The sequence below is a fragment of the Trachymyrmex cornetzi genome, unplaced genomic scaffold (genome assembly GCF_001594075.2).
Source record: "Trachymyrmex cornetzi isolate Tcor2-1 unplaced genomic scaffold, Tcor1.1 scaffold123, whole genome shotgun sequence".
In the NCBI taxonomy this organism is placed as follows: Eukaryota; Metazoa; Arthropoda; class Insecta; order Hymenoptera; family Formicidae; genus Trachymyrmex; species Trachymyrmex cornetzi.
Window position 1 is genome coordinate 969,740 of NW_017295795.1, and position 25,127 is coordinate 994,866.

The 25,127-nt window shown below is 37.7% G+C and overlaps 1 protein-coding gene across 1 annotated transcript in view; it reads right to left on the reverse strand.

Annotated features, from left to right (window-relative positions):
• The window catches only part of LOC108769823 (Down syndrome cell adhesion molecule-like protein Dscam2), an 86,836-nt gene that overhangs the window by 43,065 nt on the left and 18,644 nt on the right, over nt 1-25,127 (reverse strand). The window contains exons 3-8 of the mRNA XM_018521033.1: nt 24,943-25,126; nt 18,292-18,453; nt 17,781-17,930; nt 12,397-12,514; nt 5,126-5,369; nt 3,100-3,304 (exon numbers count right to left, since the gene is read on the reverse strand). Coding sequence (XP_018376535.1) covers nt 3,100-3,304; nt 5,126-5,369; nt 12,397-12,514; nt 17,781-17,930; nt 18,292-18,453; nt 24,943-25,126 — 1,063 coding nt within the window. The remainder of the gene's footprint in view (nt 1-3,099; nt 3,305-5,125; nt 5,370-12,396; nt 12,515-17,780; nt 17,931-18,291; nt 18,454-24,942; nt 25,127) is intronic.

Below are 25,127 nucleotides of genomic sequence, written 5' to 3' on the forward strand. Positions count from 1 at the left end.
ATTAAACAAACAATGTTTAAGATTTACAAAATTATATAATAATATTTATTTTTAAAAAATGATTGTGTATAAGTTTGTACGAAAATGCAAATAAAAATAAGCATAAATATATATTTATATATTTAGAATTTATACACATCTGAAATAAAGAAAATAGTTTCGTACAGAAATAAAGAAGAAAACATCACGTATGCAGCATACATACTTTGTACGATATTATTGTTATAGAAACTTTTCCTGCACTTCTTGACATTATATGTTATTTTTCTCTTTCATATCAAGGAATATTATAGAATTCGTTTTTTTTTAGATGTGCTAATCGGTTAGCTAATTTTGATAATTCTTGTACTTCTTCCTTTATCTTATATTCTATTTATAAAGTTTCCGTTAATAATGTTGGTTTAACATGTCTGAAAACTTAGATCTGATAGAATACTATAATATTTTATCGGATACTTTTTGTCCGAAGAGAAATTTAGTGGTAAAATTACTCGACAGCTAAGAGAAAACCGGGATAAGAAGGAAGAAGGAAAGTAGTAATTTAGCTCGCGCGTGATATCCGAACTCGGATTACAGCGGAGGAAGAAACAAACTGTACACGACGTCCAAGATCGGTACGCTTGTTTCCGACGAGGGAACGGTAGCCGAGCGCGGGCTATAAGCGATTTTGAAAGAAAATTTAAACTTTCAAAGGTCATAAAAGTTACGAAATGCCGCCCGTATAAAGGTTAATGGCCGCGAAAGCTCGTACGAACTTCCAGAAATGTACAAATCGCTCGTAAGAACGGCACGAAACTCAGCACGCTTTTCCTTGCTAGTAGCAATATTCTCCTCCTGAGGTGGAAGCAGTATAAAATAAAAACTCAAAGCTAGAGAAGAACTACCTTTGGAATTATATTTCAAAATCTAATTGAAAATAATACCGTCTTGCGAATAAAAATATCAAGAAATGTTGTTAAACATTTAATTAAAAATGTAATCTCTATATATTCAGTCAACGTCTACTAAAAGTAACATAATATCAATGTTAGAATTTTTCACGCTCAACAATGTACCGTTATGTAACATGTGTTATGTTACATCTATGTTGTTGCGAATGCAAAATTATATCATTGATATTACATTACTTTTAGTTGATGTCGACTGGTAATTATTAATATAATGGAATTTCAACAGCAATAACAGAATAATTTAAATATGAATAAGCCGATAAACGTACTGTGGTTTTTTGCGAAAAATTCCGGAGGGAATTCCAGAGGGAGAGTTTTTTCACGTGAAACACATCGCGCTCTAAGTTACCGGACATGTTCCACGTGTCATATGTTACCCGTGTGATCCGTCCAATGCTTGGCTGCGATGTTATCGGTGAAACCTATCGTAAATCGCTTTTATTATATTCCGGGGCAAATTCGCGAGTCGTGCGGTTGTCCATCGGACATTGATGCGCGACGGTGAAGGTCTCACATCGGGGGTTTGCGAGCGGGAGAGCAAACGAGGCCATTTTCGTACAAAAATGGCACGTATCCCGCGGCGAAACGACCAGCCGATGGAAAATACGTTACGGAGAGAACGCTGCGCAAACAGGCAGCCTTGTTCCGCACATGTACCGAGTTCCGCAGCCGTTAACCAACATTTTCAAACCGCGAGCAAACCAAGTTTCTGATCAAGTTCGCCAAACACGCGATCGCTCGTCCGAACTCTCTTTTTTCCCCGTAATAAACGTGCGAGCGAGAATTGTTAAATGCATTCTCGATCTGCCGTTAAACAACATTTCCGATCAGCAATGATAATAACAACCGTCGTAACTTATCGCTAAATATTCTATTAAATACAGTGTATTCTATTACATTTATAATTTATATAATTTATATATAATTCAAAAATAAAATAAGAATCAGTGTGCTAGCTAGATTAGATAACGGAAAATGATTATTGTTGAAGTTAGGTAATGCGATTTAACGTAACTTTGCTGCTGTTGCTGCAAACGAAACTCAACCGGAGTTAATCGAAACCGAGACCACGATTATCGTTCCACAGATGGGAACACGCTCCGTAAAGCACAATCGGAAGAGAGATGAGGGCACTTCCCCGCAAAAATAGCACGTAGCCTGCAGGGAAGTCGTGCTACTTCCTGATGGAGAATGCGTTACGATAAAATGGCACGCGATTCGTGAATTGTATAGAGAAAGAATTCTACGGTATTAATGGCAAAACACTCACCGATTGCTCGATAAACGGCTTTTTTTACCCAGATCGATAAATAATCGTAGGGTTAATAAGATATAAGTACTTATAAATAATTAAACAGTAAACTATGTATAAAATGTGTTACCGCGATAGGAATAATTTGATTTAGAGATGACGAGAAAAGTAATTGAAAATGCCTCGACTATTATAATAGTATTGTATACTATTTTACGAATTGATTTGCACGGTTTTGCTAAAATATCTAAAAATCGAGCTAGATACCGATATGAAAATTATTTTGTCGGACCAAAATAATTCTAAAGGACGCTCAAGTATACATTGTTCAACCTATTGCATATATAAGTATATACATTATTTAATATCTATATATATATACATATTTGTATTCAAATTGACACTATATAGTGTCAAATTTAACCATTGTTTTAATATAAAATAACGATACATTAAGTAGGAGCAGTGGCGACTTCAATTAGATTAAATTTGACATTATAGATTTAACAGTGAATGAGAGCAATGTTGCAAAAAGTTTTGACATTCTAATAATCTAGATCATTCTACACAATTATTTTAATGGTCCAACAAAATTATTTCTAGATCTGTATCTACAAGCTAAATTTTCACTTCAACAAACTCGTTTTTTTCGTGTAACCATTTTATAAGTAATAATGTAGACATTTTAGAACATAATTCAGTTTGAAAATACGGTCTTAAAATATGTTAATTATATTTAATTTGTCACCGAGAGAGAGAGATCGCCAATCTTACAACAATTCAAAGATTTTCGAGTCTCCGGGTGATGACACGACGACTATCTTGAGCTTGGCCAAACATTAAGGCGTCGCGACATATACTATTGTACATCCGGAACTCGATGCCAGAATGTCTTACCCCCTAAGCGTAATTCCGCAATTCCTTGAGCCATTTCGTACTCGTTCCGCACGAAGCACTGGTACATGCCGCGGTCTTCTCTCGCGACCGACGTCACGGAAATACGCTCGCTGGAGACCGTCCTTACCCGGGCGCCCGTTCTCAATGGCTGACCATCCTTCAGCCAATAGAGTGCCGCTTGAGGAAATCCACTTGCGGTGCACGTCTGCAAAGGAGTTTAGACGGAAGAAACTGATGAGAATCAAGAAAGGGACTTGCCCGGCGCTCTCGCCCGGCGTGCGGAAACGAAGGAGAATACCGTTTCGTCTCGAATCCGCAAACTGTGAGCTTCTTGAGAAAAATCAGATCTCTATATTCCTGAAAATATATTCGAATCACACACCCGACACTACGACTGGCATTAATTTCCGGCACGTACAGATTCATTTCCCGCGTCATCGACAGCGCTTTACAGTATTTACAGATGGCTGAAAACGTCGTGGTAAATATTCATAACAGTAATTGAAGTGTCCAATATTTGTAAGCGATCTGTCAGACGTTTTTATATTCTTAAACTTTGACGCAAAATAAAGACTTCGGACGTTCTATAATTTACTGTTCATTAATTATTTATATATACATATAAGAGAGAGAGAAACAGTTAAACCATCAGAATAAAAACATGTATAAAAAATAATAATAAGTCGAAAATTAATCGATAAGTGAATAATACAATTCAGAGAAAAAATCCTATATTCAACTTTGATGCTTAATAATATTCATATATGTAAATTTTCAAATGTATTTTCCTATAAATTGTGTGATGATTCAATTTGTTGAACTTGAAACGCAATCATAAATTAAAACTGCTAGAGATATTATCACAAATCATATTGATTATCAAATCAATAGTAACCATCTTAAAACAGTGCAAAGAATTTATGAAAAATATTACATTAGTCCAGGTTTGAACGTGCTTTCGATTTTCTAGAACGAATGTCTTACCAATCCAATTATCGGAGTATGATAAATATATTATAATAAAATGAATATATACATTGAAATATACGGGCCAAAATTTATAAATGGAATTTCATTTCCTTTTTATAAATGGGTTTCGAAAATTTAACTTGAATTATAGATTGTCTAAATTGATCTCTAAAATAGGATTCTCAAGATTCTATAAGATATTCAGTCAGTTCTTATATTTTAGACCGTCTTAAATATAGTCTTAAGTTATTATAAACTAACTAGAGAGAACCGCGTATTTTAAAATACTTATTTAACTTTCCGATTTCCTAACGAAATTGTTCGCTACAAAAATATAATAAAATCTTTACAGAATAATTTTGCTATAAAATTTTGATAACTTTTGTAGATTTTTCTAATTAATTTTTAAGTTCTAAGCTTTTGTTTGAGACAAATAAATGCATTATGTACACATACAATTTTTAAAGAGATATAACTTATTTACTTAGAACAAGCCATTCACCTCTCTTAGGAATATTAATATATAACTACTTTAAAGAGTTCTCTCTCTCTCTCTCTCATTTTTAATTAAAATTTAAAAAATTAATATCAATTTAATAAAATTTACATTATTTTTAGAGTTGTGCAAAAACAAGTTATACAAGAACTAGAATAATTGTTTTGTTATTTATTTTATAATTATAACTTTTTTATATATAAACAAAAATAATGGCATTTGGTTACATTTACGCATTAATTTGTTTATTCACTATATTTTAATATAATTGTTAAAACATCATAAATTTCCTATTGTACAGAAAATTTTTTAGGGTTATCACTCGTCCAACTCGAGAACTTATATTTGGAAAATTAGTATGAGAGTCGAAAAATTAAGACGATCTTGAAATAAGAACGGGATCTAAATATCGTATTATGATATTTATTTATTTTTCTACCCTTCGTGGTATAAGATCCCTCGAAATATCATTCTTCGCTTTCTCTGTCCAACTTATTCCTACGTGATTAAGCATTGTTTATTTTCGGATAAATCGGTATTGACTGATTAATGATTGATTACCAGATAGGCGGATTTCCCCAGATCAACCGTCTGTATCGCCGGTTGCACGTGAACACTCAGTGGTGCAGACACTGTTAGTCTGATCTCCAAAGTTTCGCTGCCTTCAGAATTGCTGGCAGTGCACATGTAAGAGCCGGCGTCATTCTCCTCGACGCTCTGGATAATCAAGGAGCCGTCACGCACCACGTAATGGCCCGACGATTCCTCGATCGGTTCCTCCCTCTGATTCCTATTGTAGTACCATCTACGCGAGAAAACAGAAACAGGATTCTCCGTCATATAGTGTATTTCAATTCGATTCGATTCCATTTCCAAGGACCGTCATTATCAGGCGGCCACTAAGTGAAAACATCGACGGTGTAGGCAGACACCCGTAGAAACTCAGCTGCATTCGCATTGCTCCGCGCGATCAACATGCTCACATGTGCGTGTTCTTAACAGAATGCGTATGCAAATTTACCATTTCCCGCGCTCGTCAAAGCGACGATGTTATTATTGTAGTTACCTAACCGACGAGATTTCGAAAACGTTGCGCTCATGTATGCGCGCCGGTGCCTGTCCGAAACCGTATCTCCTCGCCGCACACGTTTACCACAAAATAACTATTGTTTCATTGGGAAAGACCGAATGCATTTCCCCTTGCTATTGTATATCCATATCGTGCGGCTATATTCTCGTATTCTGCTTCTATACACGCATATACGCCGCGACGAGATACGTACCCTGGCACGCTTTCAAAACGTTCACTTTTCAAGAACATGCATTTTAATGATATTCATCAGTATTATTCAGATGGCTGCGGCCGCGCCGGCGAGTATCGTTAACCCTTTAAGGTCTCTTTTTTTTAGAAATGGTATATTTATTATCTAGTTATTTTTAAAAATTTAGGGAATCGCTATATAAAAATGAGATCAAAACATAAAAATTGGTGGATCAAAATTACGGACCTAAAAAATAAAATATCAAATTGTGTAATAAAATTTATTAAGTACAACAAACTATTTGAAAGACAAGTACGATCAAACATGAAATGCTATGTAAAAATGAAAAAACTTATGACAGTTTTACAATATATAACTAAATATCATAATTAATTGTCAATAAAATATTCATTGGTAACAAGACATAGACTGGTAAAAGGTCTGAAAAAAGATTCAAAAATTTTCCTTGCATCTATAAATCAATCAATAGAATTTCTTTATTATAGTTATTTTTCCTATCGTTGATATATACCAAAGTTTTCGAAAATCACTTCATTTATACATTAATAATGTATAATAAACAATTTTTTTTTTAATAAAATTGAGAGTGAATTGAATAATTTAATATTTACCAAAGACTTTTTTAAAGACTGGAATTATTGGTATTTTCATAAGGATATTCCGCAATTAAACTTAAAATGACGTATGTGCTTTCTCTAAAACTTTTAGAGTATATCTCACTCTGAAGAGTGAAATCTCACTCTTAAAGATTGAAAACTGAGCCACTCTTTTCCAAGACTGACTCAGTTTTCACTCTTTAGAGTAAGATTACACTTCAAGAATTTAGAGAGTCGAAATACTTACATCTACACATGTCTCTTTACTAGTATTAGCAAGTCTCCCTACCAGTATTAGCAAATCTCTCTACTGGTATTAGTAAATATGTTTTACACACAAAAAGCTTTGCTTCGTACATGTGATGTTAAGGAGATTGTAAGGGCATAATACACATATATTACTATTTACGCTTTAAACAAACTACATACATGTGAAAGTTGTGTTAATAACATTCTGCTTTTATTGAGCAACACATTTTTATAGATTATTTATTTTATTTGTTATTAGTTTTATTGTTATAAACAAAAATTGTTAAAATAAAAAAAAATTAAAAAAAAATATTGTAAGAAAAATATAAATATTTTTATATAAATATATTAAGTACTAAACATGACTTATGCAAAGTTTCATTGAGATCATTAGTTTATAACAAATAACAAATTTTATTTATTTACTGAACAATTAATGTCTGCATCTCAAGGTAACTTTACATAAATATTGTTGAATTCATAAAGTATTTATATAAAAAAATTGAGATTTTTATCATTATTTTATAATACATTTTCAAATATTTATATTAGAGTACAAATTAAAAAAATATTATTATTTATTTAAATAACTTTTGATCTAGATGGTCAACTGTCTCTATTTTTTTTGTATTATTATTAAATGCAATTTAGAATAGTCTGTAATTTTTTCAAGTAATTCTTAACATATTGCATTTGCCGTACAACCTCCTTAAGATCAATATTCCATTTAGTGTATGTGTTTTAACTTGCCCATTTTTAGGACCATATTTTTCAGTGAAATATAGTCAAGTGGAAACATCTACATTCTTACACTGTAATTCAGGATAACGTCGCGGATTTTTGCCGAGGTGCATGCTATAACGCTATTGCATAACTATGCGAATATAGCGCAACTCCGTAAATCGATCCCTTGTGAATTTCACGAAACGAGATCACGCATAACTTCGCCAGCTCTCCGTGTTCGTCTTAATTGAAAATTCGGGGAGCCCGTGCTGTCTCGATTTAAGCCAGTCTCGGCAAACAGGATAATCCAATCGATCCTTGGCGAGCACGCGCGACCTTTGACCTTATCGGTGGTCAGTACGATACAAAATGCGCACCGACGTCCGCGCAAGAACATGTTAATCCGGACAAAATAGTCTATCTTTTACGATTAATTCGAGGCATTAAGCGACATTAAAGAGATTTATTGGCATTATTCTCTATTTGCATATCATGCACATTATTGAGCTTACGCGCGAGAGATGGATTTTATAGTATATACGGAAGCGCTCTAACGGGAAGTATATAAATCTCGACGGAGATAATTTCCCTCCCTCTCTATCATCTTATCAATCCCGTCGGTACGACGTCAATGTCGCAACGGAGTCACTAATGAAAATTTCAAGCTGCCGCCATTTTTGCGATCCGAATCTGTTCGCGTCGACTATTTAACAAACTTGCATATGTATTTGTATAACTGGATTGACATGAATTTTTAATATGACGCGAATAAATTTCAAACATATGCGTTCTCTGCGCTCTAATTAAATGATTTGAAAATACGTTGTTTCTTTAATAATGTAAAACTTGCTTTTAAATATTGTGCAAAAATAGAATTCAAATGTAAAAGAAAATCCCAATTAAATCTGCTGTATCTCAATTAAATAAGTTAAAATATATAAAAGATAACTGTTATTCGCTTTAATAATATAAAGTATATCGCTTAAATAACCCCTTCACTTAAATCGATTAACATGTAAAACCGCTATCAATATTTCAGATAAATCAGTCTAATTAAATGAGATTACTCATTATACAAATCGAATATAGCTATCTGAATACCGGCGATATTTAAATCGATCCCAATTCGAAATCCCTTATCGCTCTACGGGAAGTTTATCGGGACCGAATGGAGCCAGTTCATCTTTCCGCGATTGCTCGTAACGCGCCATTAGCCCTGGCATCGTCCCTCTCGCGTTCACAGAACTCCCTCGATTTAGTCTCTTCTTCCCCCCCACCTCTCTCTCTCTCTTTCGCTTTTACGCGATGATCGGCCCCACGTGGTTTAGAAATCCGTTAAAGTGTAGTGGTCTCCGGGTCTTGCTTACTCCGCATCCGGGAGGAAACGTAGAAGGCCAACGACGACGACGACGACGACGACGACGACGACGACGAGGATGAGGATGATGACGATGAGGAGACGGCCAAAGAGGATAGGAACGGAGATGGCGGCCGTGTTGGCAGCGAAGCAGAAGTGGAGCCATAGGGATGAGGAGTATACCTATAGATAATCGAATTTACGAAGGGAAATTGGCGAGGGTAGGAGATGGGATACGGGGATGCTCGAGTGCGAGGGAACCCGGAGAGATGGAAGACTCCGCGCCACGACGAACCCTCAAACTCTCTTCCTCTCTCGGTCTTCATCTTCTCTATCCTCGTCTTTTCCATCCTCTTGTCCTCTCTACTTGCTTCAGCTTTCTCTTCTTCTTCTCTGTCTGCCTCTCTCTCTCTCTCTCTCTCTCTCTTCCTTTTCTATATCCCTTATCCCTATCTCCACCTTCTCTAGCTTTCCATCCCCCGCAGCTCTCTTCCGTCGGCTAAATCAACCTACAGAAGAGACGACTAGAAGAGGAGGAGCAGGAGGGAGCCGACGTGGAAGAAGAGGGCGGCTGGAGGAGGACCGGTGAGAGGGAACGCGCGGTTGATGAACACAAGCATGGAATACTCAGTGACGTCGACGTATACGTAAATGCGGAATATTTGATGGGCTGTCAGAAGCAGTCTCTGTAATCAGCGGTCGGTTTGTTTGCGCTACCCATACAGCCCTCCCGACGTCTATATATCTTCCGACTATCTTCGTTCATCCCCCCGGCTACTATCGTCGCGCCAGCGTAGATTGGCGGCTCTATACGCGTCGCACGCGCGCGCGTGTATACACGCATGCGTGCGCGTGCACGCAAACCGCGAATCACATCGTTCTATATCCGCGTCGATTCTACAAATTTTACGATCAAAGTTCCGTCGATATGTTCTGCCGGCGACGTTTAAAATTTTCATTTTATATTTTTGCGTGAGAAATCAGGAGCGAGAGAGAGGCCCGGGGGAGAGAGAGAGAGAGAGAGAGAGAGAGAGAGAGAGCGAGCGAAGATTCTCATCAAAAATCGAAGCGAGAAGCGAGGCGACAGAGAGCACTGACTCCTAAGATGACTCTTACAAACGTCTCGCGTTCATTGATTTTTGGTTCATTCATAATTATTTAAATGCATCTCACTACACGACACGGCGATAACCGTGTGTTTCTATTTGACCCGAGTTTGATTACTGCACCGATCCTCTGCACGGTGCTCGCGGCATCAATGATGGGACCAAACTAGTTGCTAATCGCGTAATCCGCTGTAATAACATGCTCCCCACCACGCAACAAGTTTCGTAGAGCCTCTCATCGCTCTCTCCGTGGTGTTGCATCGATGTGAGTCGCGGTCCTGACATGGATTGATATTTCACGTCTCGTACGACAAACTCTTTAAGCGTGTTGATTACCTATAGAGTCCACTTCTACCCAACCGCGTAAGCGTAGTTGTAAGAATTGATCAATCACAATTAAATATTCTCTTTATATTCGATTTTGATTAATCAAATCTTTTATTAAAATCTCTTACAATTTAGTCCCGAAATACAATAGATGTAGTAAGCCTTAAGCCTTAAGGAAGAGAGCGGTTCACTTGCACACTATTGCAATTGCCCATTGCCAATCACACTAACTTTCACTTAGAGAGTATTTCAATTTTTTTTTCTAGCGCTGTGATTTGCTGGTGTCCATTTGAACTTGTGTAACTGATATACATTCCTTAAGGAATTAATCAATTACAGTCGAATATGGAAAGAATACTCGACTATAATTGATCAATTTCTTAAGGCTTACTGCACCTTTCGAGACTTACGCTTACGCAATTCCCAAGGAACACACAAAAGTCAACAAGAAATCAAAATGACTTTACTTTGATTCTTAACGTCAATAAGCAGTTAAATTTTGTAACAAAAAAAAATCATCATTTTGACTTTCATGACATATTAAAATAAAGTCATTTAAATTTTCTCTTAATTTAATGTGTTCTTTGAGATGTAAAATGAGCTTAAAACAGAAAGATCTTTTTCGTCCTGCAGCTAATCAACAGGGTTGAAAAGCTTTGTCCAACACATAAAATACCAGTCGTACGCGTTACCATCTCGTTTGCCGTTTCTTCCTCGTTCCTCGCGAGATAAATGTAATACATCTGCGAGCTAGTAATACGCACGAGCGGGAAAAGGATGGTGTATCCGTAAGAGTTAACGTAATATTTAATAGTTGAAACGCAGAGAAGAAGAAAATCCTCGTTTCATAACTGTTTTCTCGTTCACCTTTCGGTTCACCTACCCTCCGGTCTTCCAGGACTAGGAGTTCGCGATGTCGATGAACTCGCGTGGGCGTTCCCGCGCGTGGAGCTCACATTGCGCGAAATATTCCGTCGGCGGATCTATGTTTAAAATTAGCATTAATATAAGGAAAATAGAGACACAGGCGTCTAGTATAGCGAATAAGCATCGTCCGCGTGTTCGTCCGTTTGCACAAAGATTCCAATTTCCTCATCACCTGGCGCTGTCGCGCGCGGCAGCAACGCTCTCGTGAGAGCATAGCGCAAAACATTATTAAACGCACACGTGCGGTTTGATTCTGTAATACGTATTATTTCAGATAATGAGTCTTTATCTTTATTTTATCCTTATTTTCCACCGAGTTCCCGCGTAACAAAGGTAACGACTTTTATACAAATTTTCATCCAATTAACTACATTCTCCCGTCTTCTTTAATTCCTCTTGGAAAAATGGCATTAACGAAACTCCTCGTAGGGAAGTTACACGATATTTCCTGTGCCTGGCAGAGCCAATGAAGATAACACGAGGCACATTCTTTCAACGTAAACGGACTTTAATCGATGATTGCCCACAGTTAGTTTTACGCCCCATATTCTTGCGTAACGAAAACGGAAGTGCGATTGAAACCCAATATATGCCAGTCTCTCGTTCGTTTCATTCTAATATCATCGGATCATCAATATTTATCGTGTACGTCGCGATCGCTCTTCATTATTAACTGCCATTCACACCGGGACGTCGCGTTATATATGGATTTCGTGACCACTATCTCACAATCGCGACGTATGTGATGTTAGCGAAGCGGCTTGTTTAATCTTCAAGCATCGCCTTTAATTCAAGCGCAGCGTACCATACTTTGTATGCAGATTACTTAACAGCATCGTTGGGCCACGGCGGAAAGTAAATGCCTGCTTACCGTTTAATTGCGTATCTGAGCGTAACGCAAGCCCTCCCCAAGGAAGGGGGATAAGAGAAGAGGAACGAGGTCGGCGCGCGGGAAAAAAATGCTATTTAAAATCTAATTATGGGAATTACGAAATTGGTAATACTACTGAAAACCCGGACGTTCGGTACGCGGGCTGCGGAGATCCGGTATATGCACATGTACACACGCATACGCAAAGAAACCGTCTCTACCTCGCAAATACGCTTCGTTAATAATATAAATTTAATTGAGAATTAAACATAATTTATTGATCTATAATATTAATAAGCGACATTAATAAACTATGAAATTAATGATTGATTAACCTACAATAATATTAATAAGAGAGAGAATGTAGTCGAATTATATCGAAAAAAATCTTACCTGTTAGTCGGGGTGGGGTTGGCGTAGGCCACGCAAGGGATCACGACGGTGTCCTTTAGACGAGCCGACATGTACACCAGTTTCTCATTTATTATAGGCGGCATGGAGCCTCGAATTTCTGAAAATAGAAACAAGCGGTGCGCGTAGATTCAATTATAGCGCAAAATCGAAGATTAAATCGTGGGACGCTATTGGGTCGCCAGCGCTCGTTCGAGGATCGATTCCGGGCAAGTTTGCCGTGTGATACGCGGAAAATATGTTCATAAATCGTTACTGTCCGCGGAGAGGGAAGGAAATGCGGGATCTCGGGCGGCGAGAGACGGGTGGAACACGGAGGTGGAGGAAACAAAAAGGAAAAAAAAAACAAAAAACAAAAAAAAGGGCAGGACTCCGCGCACGCATCCAGCGCTACGTTTAATGGGGAGTTATGGTCGCAGATAACGCCACGTCTTACGACATGGTGCACTATGAAGCGGAACCACGTTAGATAACGACGATATATCTCCGCGCTTTGGCGAGAATTTGAAATTACGTCACGCGCTATCCAAAACGTCGGAAAAATTACGTTCCGCTCGAACGGCAACGTCGAGCGAACTCCTACGCGAAACTTGCGTTGAGCATTAATGAAATTTCGCAACATTTTCTTGTTTTTCGAGACCGCATCAGTCTGCGTTGAGATAAATTAAAACGTTACGTCAAAAAAAGAAATTCGTATGCAACACGCATACGAATGCGATTGCCGCTGTGTTCGCAATAAAATCACAAAAGTAACATAATTAAAAAAATAAAAATTAAATCGCATTTGTTAATTAAGTTTTTGCATACGGCTACGATATTCCTCGCTAGCACTCCGAAACTGTATCGCGTAAATCGCTCGCGTTTCTAATTCGCGTCCAGCATACTTTCGTCTACAATAATCTCGCCCCTCGCTCGAAATTTCAGATTTTCTTATACACGGCATGAAACTTCATAAATTAATTAAACATATTCGGATTACGCGTTCGCAGCAAGAATGAAAATACGCCGGTTAATGACACACCAAACATGATGCGGCGTATCACGGTCGCGCTACAATTATTCCATTTGTCCAATTACGAATGTAGGTATTTTTATTTCGCCATGGCTATGTTAAAATAAAGCCACTCAATCTAGCCCCCGCGCATATCTGCGGTAGAAATGCAGCGTGGTTTATTGATTCGTCCATAGATACTCAAGTGCCCTCCTCTTCGGCACGTGTGTTATTTCACGATCAAATGATGTGTGGACAGCATCGCACATACGTGCTGTTACATTTAACGGGGAATTAATGCGCTGGATTACGGCGGCGAATACTCGCCGCGAGCGTTCATACATACCTCTTGTACGTTGCGACAAAAACATTTATCGTTTACGTGAGATACGTTTATACTGTAACTATATATGCGCGCTGCCTGGCGCTGCATTTCCCAATATGATTAAAATTAATAGCAAATGTCAATGCGAGTAATAACAATGCTAGTGTTAATTAATTATAACCTTATACCTGACGTTTTGATCAGTGCAATTCCGAAGAATTACGCTTTTTTGATTTACCAAAGGGAAAGAATTTAGTGATCTAACGAAACGATAATGTAGAATGCAGATCTCAGAAAACAAGTAAAAACTCAAGTAAACCAAATTAAACAATAATATAAATTCCATATTCTAATTTGAATTTCCTGCCACGATTCTGAAATTCAGTAAAGTCTTTTCGCGTAAGAGACTACATTTATTTAAAAATTCAGATATCGAAATCTAGAATTAAACGGTAAGAATAACTTTGTTAAAGTATCTACAAATTTAATTTCAAATCTCTAAAAATAATTTTGTTTGGACCATCAAAAAAATTATTTAGGACGTTGATGGCAATGTTGCAAAAGTTTTAATATTTTAGCAATCAGTTTAAGCCTCCTATACATAATTATTTTAATAGACCAAACAAAATTATTTCCAGATCTGTATCTAGCTAAAGTTTTAGATACTTGAACAAAACTGTTCTTTCCGTGAATAAAGAGAAATAAGAACAACGTCCGCTCTACGACTACTCATATGTGTATATCGCAGAGTCGTGTACCGGAATCGTTTCACGATCGTGCGTTATTACTTTCCCCGAAATTGCGCGATAAACGTTAACTTTATACGCTGGCTCTCTAAATTTTCGGCGAGCCTCCTGCTGGGATTTACACGCTCGCTTCGGATAATGCGCCGAAAAGTTTCCTCATTACTCCGGGAAAACTACTATACATCGAGATTTTGGTTAATTTAGAGGGTATATACCAACCGACGCACGGTCCGAAGGCGCGCATCGAAATATGCAAACGATCAAATTTCTCCTGAACTTCATTATTAAGTTATTAACTACCTAAGTGCGCTTAGCATAAATTTCTATCTTACGGCGGAAGATATCCAGCGCGGCGGGGCCCAGCCAGCCCGGCGGGGCCGGCTTTATTACGAGTGCACGAGCGCGAGCGCGTACGTTTCTGGAAAATTGAAACCCGTGAATTTTTTAACGTCCGCCGAGATATTCTTGCTCGGGCACGTCGAATCGGTTTTTCTTGCCTGATTATGCGGCGGCACACAAACGGCTATGCGTTTTCTCTCCCCGCTAGTTTCCATCCCGCATCTCATTCTCCTCTCAAGGATAACATTAAATTATAAAACGTCATTCAATTGTCATTATCGATGATACGCTGCAATTTAAATTGTTTCAGTGTTGTTATTATGTATATACATATATAATATCATATATTATTTCAATAATTACCGAATAATTATATCGATGCGACAGTAATTGTTGTATTACAATTCATATCATTTTGTGTTAATATTATTCTGTTTGTATTTTAGAATTCGGAAATATAAAAAGAACCCGAGCTATTCCTGGAATTAGCCGTTGATGCAGCATTTTTTTTTTTTTTAGATTAATTCTATTCCCTTCTGCGTTCGCAACTCGCTTTGAACAAATATTTATCCTGCCTGTATATCGCTAGGCTTTGACCGAATGTCGTTTATTCGGCAAGCCGTCGAATGATACACGTGGTAATTAACTCACGAGCCAATTGTGGCGATAATTAATTGATGTTTGTTGGAAATATTTGTGTGATTAGAAATATACCAAAGCGACGTGCTGATTATGGATTTCAAACATGTCGTTCGTGGTTAAATCGTGTTATATTAGCCAAGCTAATTTTCGAATTGAGGAACTCTTTCAACAACAACTTATTTAAACGCGGTATGATGAAACTTGTCAAAATTTGCAATAACCGTATTAATTAATTGGCATTATTATTCGAAGCGCGTCTATGATCGAGACAGTTTTGCAAATGCAACATGGAGAATTTTGCTTGCAAGTATAATATAAGAACAGAAAGTAAGCGACCGCATAAAATCACGGCTCTGTTCGAACCTACGAGAAACTTTAAATAAGTCGCACGTCTTCCGAAATTTGCGATGTCACAGGAGATCCTCCTAGTTTTAAAGTTTCTGAACACACACTCTGTCTTTCTCTCTCTCTCCCTCTCTTTTTTCTTTTCCGTCTAGTAGTTTTAGAAAATCTAGAATATAGTCTATAGGAAGACGGCGAGAAGACTTCACAATGAGGATACTTTGACAAAAGAGTACGATCAATATTCCATCATAAACATTATTTCAGTTTTCTCGTGATATATGAGATACCAATTTCAATCGCGTACATTAAATAAGAACAACAGACGGATAATGTATTTGTAATGATCCCGGAAGAATTGACGTCACTAGGTCGGCTACATCGCGATGGTATTGCGATAGGAAAGGTAAGCACAATGGTTTGCATTTCCCTCGATGTTCGTGCGGATGAGATTAAAGTTCCACTTAATTTCGAACGCGATGTGACATTCTACGAAGAAGAGAAACGTCATTAGCGGAACCACTCGGGGTAACTTCCTTCGTCCTATCTTCTCTTCGCCCTCATTCAGTTCTCAGTAATTTATTCAGTTCTTAGTAACATAAGGCCATACTGTCATCGCTTCTTTAACCGTTATCTAATTAAACATCGACCGCGCGCTGTCGAAGAAGTCGCTAGGACGGATCTCACGCCGGCCATTAAACGCACTGTTTTTATCTTCTTTCATCCCCAGCGACCACTCCGCTAACGCGAGATAAGATCCGAGTTAATGTGCTCGACACGATAAGGAACAAATTGCAATAGCGTAAAAACGAGGGCGATGCTCCCTGGAATTAATTATTTACTCTGTATGATGATGCCTTGATTCTTGACGATCCCTTTCTTTGATCGCGCGGACATTAATTAAATGGCGACTCACGTCGGCGATATTTATAATATAAATAAATATTCGTGTATAATTACCGCACTTTTGCGAGCTCCGAAGCTTTATTTTTATTAAAAATTAAAATTTTTATTAAAAATTTTAATAACGCAGATGTATCGTGCTCTCGATTTGTGGGACAAATTTTCCCTTTTCGCCGCTCTTCTTTAGTTGCTTTCATTCCAAATGAAAAAAATGGGAAATATAATTGCTGCGATATCGATCGAATCGGGTTCAGGTAAAGTAAACATTTAATTAAACTCCGCCATACGTTCGCTATACGTTCAGCTCGAGGCGGAACGGGAATTTACCGTTCGACAAGCACAACGGATATCCAAGGCTTCTGCTCTGTTTACGTTTTCGAAAAATTTAATAATTGTCGAAATAAATTCATCTTTGTATTTGAAACTATGATGGAACGACCGAACGGGATCGAATCCATTTTCCGCCAACCAATTAATCCTGAATCGAGATCGTTACATAATAAGAATAATGAAATTGCATCTGTAGTATCCAGAGGAATGAATAAACTTCTTAACATAATATGTTTGAATATAACAATTTCATAGACTAGTTTAAAACCAATATTTCCTCGAGGAAAATATCGAACTGTTGTTTTCGCGAGTAATTAGAGCGATAGAAAATAGTTCTCCATGGAATAAACTTCAAGAGAGAAAATAATCGAAAATAACATGTAAAATAATAAGATAATCATATTTTCTGTTAATTAAAATTTGTTAACTTTTTTCCGGCGAATTTGACTTTAATAAAATTTTAATTTTTAATTTCATGCTTGCGAATTAATTTCCCTATTTTTTAATTATAAACATAATATAATTCTGAATATTAATGAGTTATGGTTTAGATATAAACAGTAATTTGATAGAATTAAACTATACTCTGATACATTTTAACTGTAATATTATATGGAAAAACCGGGTACAATTAAAATAGATCAAGGAATCCTCCCTTAGAAAATAACTCGATTAAGCAAAGCAAGCTTGGGTGCCCCCCTTCACCCCCGAGTGTATCAACAAGGAGAAAAATCTATGACGTACTCACCAGTCAGTTGCAGCCGTCCTACATTGCTGCTGACGACGGTATCCTGAGTTAGCCGGTGATGCGTTCTGCACCGATACGTCATCTGCGCGTCGCTTCGCGTAATATTGATTATCATCAACTCGCCGGTCGGCAGCATATGATATTTGCCATCTATAACAACACGCGCGTGACGGGAGGGTGGGGAGGAGGTTTGAATTACGTTTCTATCATCATGGAAATCTAAATTGATCGGAAGGAAATTACGTGTTTATACGTGCGCGCACGTAGATGACGTCATGCAATATAACTCCTGTTTTCCAGCGATATAATTAATTTACACGACAATACCCAATATTCGTGCGCGGTAAAAGGTAACTGTAATTTTAGAATAATTCAATTCCTCCTGTTTCCATATTAAATAGAATAATTCTATATTCCATTTTAGAGTAATTACAAACGCTCGTTCATATTGAAAAGTGATATGAACGTATATCTATATGTATTATTTCTGTTTATTTTTTAATTTACTTACCGCCCATTGTGGAGGGATAAATATTGAAGACTGGTTCTTGGAGCCAAGACGTGACCGTGACGTGATCGCGAACAAAACTGGGCACGTTGCAGCGCATGAGCACGTTGTTGCCGAGGAAGCCGCTGGGATTTTGCACTTCCGGATCGTAACGTTGGTTTACCACTGCAACATGTAACGATAAGTTCCACTCTCCATGTATCCATATACTATGGTTCCGGGGAACCATAAGAACGCAACGTAAATGTTAATGGTGCCGCAACCGCACGACATTACAATTCACTTTGATACACGTCTACCGATAAGAACCAAAACGGTATAACGCGGGACAATTTACCACGTTTTCAACAACGTTCAATGCCGCTTCTAATTAGAGTTTTCGTAAATGCATGTGCGGACATGCGTAATTTTACCCTCCGTCTCTCCTTCCCTCCCCCCCTCTCTCCCTCTCCCTACACTTAATGATCTGTTTAACGCACGTTTGCGGGTAAACACGCGATACATTTACCGCGCGTATCCGCATGTTAAATTTACACGATCAGTTAATAAAATGAGTAACAAATAGCCTTCGTTAATTTACTAGAAATTTAATAATAATTGCACAGAATAACGGAACACGAGGGATGGACAATGGCGGAATATTCGACGCTACGAGGAAAGCCCTCGCCGGAAACGATCACGTATGTTAAATTATTCAGATTTACTATGTGCTTTTAGTCATTTTTTGCTAAGCAAATAAAAAGATAAAAACTAAACGTGCTTCCTTCATATCGTACCGTACCTTTACATTAAATCTTTTACGTCAAGCGAATAATTTAATGTAATCCGTGTTAGAGAAACTTTGTAGTTTACGGAAAAGTTATTTGTTCGCATCAATGATAGGCTTTAGAAGAAAAGAGGAAAGTAATTTACGAGAAACATGGAATAACGCGAGCTTCTTTGGATAAATCACGTCACTCTCTGTTTAACCACTGTCATTTCTACGCGGCTGACTTTGCATGACTAACGAGAATGCTCGCAGGCTTGATAGAAACGAGACGGCACAATATGGCTAGAGTAGAAAATCCCAAAAGGCTGTCTTATCCAAAATCTCATGTCGCGATTCGCCCCTGACCCGGCAGCCCACGTAAGTTGATGGGCTCGGCTGAAAGGTTGGTAAGGGCATGTCTAAGAGGTGAATGGAATAAGGTTGTAAAGAACATGGAAGGCAGTCAGGCAAGTAGGAAGAGCGAGAGAGAGCACGAGAGAGAGAGAGAGAGAAGCAAAGGAGAGAAATAACGAAAGAAGAAGAAAGAGGATAGGAAAGCGGACGATGGTGGTGGCGGCAGCCAGGGAATCGCTGTGGTGTGGTGGTGCGTTGGGTTCTCTGCCTCCACAACCCGTTTCGAGAGTCAGCGGAGCGAGGCACTCAGACTTCAGAATGGGGTAAAAACTCAGTGAGTTTGCCCGTACTCCATCCACCTCTTCGTGCTCCTTCATCCCCTCGCCCACCCTCTGCGAATGCTACCACTCTCTCACTCTCTCTCTCTCCCCTCCCCCCCCCTCTCTCTCTCTCATCTCTTCTAGTTACGTTTCCCCTCGACAGCCATCCTTTTCTATCTCTCTTCGCATATCGCTCGTTCGGCTCTCTCGGTTACGCGGCAACCAAGCTGAACATAAACTCGGCAGACGTCTCGTGGCAGGTAATATTTACAAAGCATGAAACGAGCAGAGAAAAGAGATAGCGGAAGGGAATGCAAAAAGGAGGGAAAGGACGAAGAGAATCAAAGAGTGAAAGACAGAGAAGAAGATGCCACGCGCAAGAGCAGCAACGTCGACCAGCTTTCCATCAGAGAGCACACATCAGTCCTCCCTACGAATCATCCACTAGAAACGAAAACCGCGCTTTTTCGACAAGTCAGATTTTATGTAAAAGTATCGAGAAGAGAACCTCTCGTAACGACGTGCTTACGCGACAATGAATCCACAAGTGTAACGAATAACGATGTTTTAAGGTCGATAGTGTCAATAATACTGCTATATACATATGTAAATACGTATGTGAATGTGTGCGTATTCGCGAGCTCTTAAATAAAAATGTAATTAATTTAGAATAAACAAAATAAAAATTGTATATGTATTAATCATAAATTATATTAAAAGAAATATTATAATAATTTTTTTCTTTCTTTATGCAATATAAATTCTATAATAAATTCCTTCAGATTCTACCTCGATAAACGGACGAATTAAAAAGTATCATTTAATACCAATTAATAATAATAATAGTCTTGTGCAAAAGATAAAAAACGCCGACATATCCCAGTTATTTTTAAACAATAAGCTGCTAAGCTGAGAAACACGAGACGAGGTGGAAAACGTGAGTAAAAGTCTGTCTCGTAAAAGCGACGTGGTTCCTCCCTGTAGTTTTTATAAAAGAGTCTAGTGCGGTCGTTAAACTTACTCATTTTCTCGGTGTAAGGCGACACGTCGTACGTATCATATAATATATTCGCAAAGTAATATCGTTGTGTAACATTTGTTTTGTGCTTAGTATGTATGTACTTTATATACGCGTATCAGTTGAGCGAACAGTAAACAACGGCTGCCGAATCTTCGAGGTATATAATGTGTTTCTCGAGTCGCGTCCACTTTGTTCATTTCTATGAAATAAATAACGAGTTCTGCGAGTTGTTTGAGCTGAATACGAAATTCAGTTTGCCCCCGAGCTAACACGAATCCATGATGAATACAGGCAAACAGCGAAGGCGAACGCCAATATCTGCAAAATGGTATTCGTTATCCGTTCTCGTTATACTCGACTCCTCACTGTACCGATAGACTGAATTTTTCTATATCTTTTCAGCTTATTATGCGTACGTATAGCAAGTCATGTCATATAAGGTAGCACGTATTCTCGAATAAAATACTCCATATTCCCGAGCTTGAACTTTCTTGCAACGATGCCCTGGCGGCAGTTATTTTCTGCCATCTCTCGTCATCTTTTATGTCGTTTGCCTTACATCGTTCGGGACGTTCGGGATCGATGATAAAATATGTCAAGTAACGACGAGACTAATGGCTTGTTTGTCTCGTAACTCTGCGTAAAAATACTGAGCTGGAAGTTACTCCCACGAGATGGTGTTTTTCGGCCGAATTCCATGTATTCCATGTACAGGAACAACGAACGTAATGTATCGTCATTAGAATGTATCTTTTAGCCTCTAGAAAAATAACCAAGATAAGCCACGAAGTGGTTTTCGTATGAAAATGGAAAGAAGAATCATAAACTGCTGCTTTAGAAACCAATCCCCTTACGGAGGCTTCCTTTTAAAGTGGCGGAAAGTTGTCTTCCTTACAGAGACAAAGTAACCCCGCATGACAGGCTATCGCCTTCTTTCTCTCTCTCCATTTTTTGACAAAATGTCGCTATTACGCACGGCAGCTGCCGAGGTGATGGGAAAACGAAAAAGGTGACATTTCCGGCGGCAACCAGCAACGTACTCGAGCGATCGTGCACGCAATCATATCCATTTTGTTTCCAAGAATAGGGCGTGCGCGCCCGAAAGATTTTTCTCGAGGACGGAAGGAAGCGCTAGCTGAAGCCGGGCGTCGAGCACGGAAGCAGCGAGGAGGAGGGCGAAGGAAAAGGCAGGATGAAACCGTGGAGGAGATGAGCAAAAAGGAAATGGCTGAGGCGGATACTAGGAGCTGACGCGGCAGAGGCACCAGGCATGAATCTGAAAAGGTATGGGCTGCGTTCACGCGACGATGATTTACGGGCGTATTAGGTCGATAAGATATCTTCCGGTTCGTTGACCTGGCGGAAGCTCTATTTTTAAGGCGCCTCGCGGCCTCCTTTTACTCCATTTACCCGTCCTTGCCTCTTTCTCTTTTCTCGCCGTCTTCTACTTCGATACTCTTGTAGACGTGAGTTTTGGAAGGCATCGCGTCGTCGAGCAAAAAGAATCCTTAGACGGATCTCTTTTCCATTAACGTGATTTCAGTAACTAAGTACCATGGCTGCTCAATACGCAATTTCTAATATATTCTACCAGCTCATGCCTGTCAAACTCTATTTTCCTTACAAAGCAGATAAATATTGAAGACTCTTGTGTGCGAAATCTTTTACATAAAGAAATTTAGAGAAATGTTAGGAAATTAGTTCAATATATTTTTAAAAAATTTCAATTAGCTCACACTTATCCATTGATACCAAGATGGATATTTACACATGAAAAAAAAAACAGTTTTGTTGAAGTATCTAAAAATTTCAGTATACATGTCTAGATCTAAAAATAATTTTGTTGAACCATTCAAATAATTATGTAAGAAACTCCAACTTAACGCTGCGAATAGTTTTGATATTCTAGCGACTAGTTTGACCTACATAATTATTTTAATAGTCTAACAAAATTATTTTCAGATCTATATCTTTAGTTAAACTTTTCGATACTTCAGCAAAACCGTTCTTTCTTTGCAATAATTTATTTAATTCACTAATACTAGAGACTTCAAGTATGATACAATGAAAACCTTTTTAAATCGAAAATCAAGTTAGCTCGGTTATTTAATTATTATTTGAGATTTCACCAAAATTAAGCTGGTTTTAAAGATCTTCTATTTAATTAATCAATAATTATCTGATACGGTAATATAATTTGTCACAATTCTTCAATTGTCTTAATCCAGATAGCACATTAGTCTATAAATATTCTACATACATCGATACCAATATCTTTCTTCGGGAATACTTGCACTGAACATTTACAAATTATTCTTAAAACGGTCAAAATTGTATTGAACATTTGGAATGTTTTAAACATATTCTATTAGGAATATTGCTTAGGAAAGTTTCTTATATAGAGTAATAATTCACGCCTGAATCTTGTGCAATCGCTAATCATGTTTTTGCACTGTAATCAAATTAATTTCACCTTTTTTTTGCTTTTTTCTTGCACATAACATTGGCTGCGTCCTGTTTCCAAATTTGTACACAAAAACATTATATATGTATGTTGGAAACAGTCCACTCACGTTCTTGTTAACTGTTTGTATTAAATTTTTTAACATATTCGAATATCAATTTAAGATAATATGATCATGTTATATAAAGATTTTGTGTTAAACTAATATTCAACGTTTCTTAGTGTCGAAATGATTCAATTTATGAGTACGTGAACAAATAACAAAAAATAAAGTATTTTAAAATGTAAATTCTAAGATAAATAAATAAAATATGGGTTAATTTAACATACATAAATGTTAATTTTACTAAAAAAAAATATGCTTCCACGGTTTGTTAACAAACTGTGTCAATATTACCTTTCTTGTATTTATTCTTATTACATAATATTTGTGTAACCTTCTAACATATTTTGTGCTAATTAAACGGAAAAATTTGAGTAGACCGTTTATAAAACATGCGATTTATATTAAATTCGACACACTTTTTCAACAGTGTAACTACAAGAAGGTACAAATTACGAATTCAATTGAGCCTGTTTTTATAACTCATGAACTTTTTTAAAATTACGAAAACAGTTTCATTGAACATGTTACAAATATTCCTAGAACGTTCCTTTTACTTTATATATACATATCTTTTGAGAATATTCCAAAGTTTCCGGGAAATGTTCATAAAACATTTATATGTAGAATGAATTGTGCCATCCGGGAATTTTTAACATACGATGTGCGAATAATTCAGAATATAACTTGATTACTTCCAAGTTTTCTCCATACACTTTCATGTAATATACGGAAAGAACAAATTTTCTGAAGCATTTTAAAATTTAAATACAGCTTTGAAAATAATTTTGTTGGACCATCAAAATAATTATTTAGGAAACTCAAGCATGATGAGCAGTGCTGCAAAAAGTTTTAGCAACCGGTTTGAGCGTCCTACATAATTATTTTGACAGTTGATCCAACAAAATTATTTTTAGTTCTGTATCTGTTTAAATTTTTAGATACTTCAGCAAAAATATTCCTTCCCTGCAGAACACTTATTATTAACCACAGTAATTTATTTAACTTGCTGATACTCGAAACCTCAAGTTATGACAAATAAATTAGTTTTTCTAAGTCAATTAGCTCAGTTATTTAATTATTACATTAGAGTTCACCGCAAAAAAGCTCTCTTATTTAAAGCTCTTTAATTTTTCAATGAATGTCTAATACGATAATATACATTATACAATTCTTTTAAGATGCGACAATAATTGTCTAATACGATAATGTAAATTGTACAATTCTTAATAACTTGATTATTTCCAAAATTTCTCTATAACATTTTCTTTCAATGGAATACCAAATTGCGATTTCAATATCTAATAATTCCATTATATCCTCTAGATTCCGCTGTGACACGACGGAGAGACAGCCTCATTACTTAGTTCGCCGATTATAATCCGATACGATGCATAAACGTGTGCGAGAAGGAAATTTCATCTCTCACCGTCCGGAGAGCAGAAGTGGCGATCGAATCTGTAAGCATGAGTCCATCGTCTGTGCATACACACGCGCACGCGTCACTCGCAAAGTCTTCATCTCCTGCACGACCTCCGTAGAATACGGAGGAGGACGGTCGACGACGTCGAGGAGCAACGGGGAATAATGCAGAGAAGCGTACCGCAGATAACGAGCTCGGCAAGTTTCGCTCGGTTGACATACCTGCTCTGACGGTGACGTCTCTGCTAACGACCGCGCCGACACTGTTGACGGCGGAGCACTTGTAAATGGCCCAGTGGACATCCTGCCGGAAGGCCTCGGCCTCGAACGCGGGGAAGTGTATCGTCCCGTTGCCGAGAACATGCCTGATACCGAGGATGTTCGTTATACTGCCGCCGTCCGCCGCG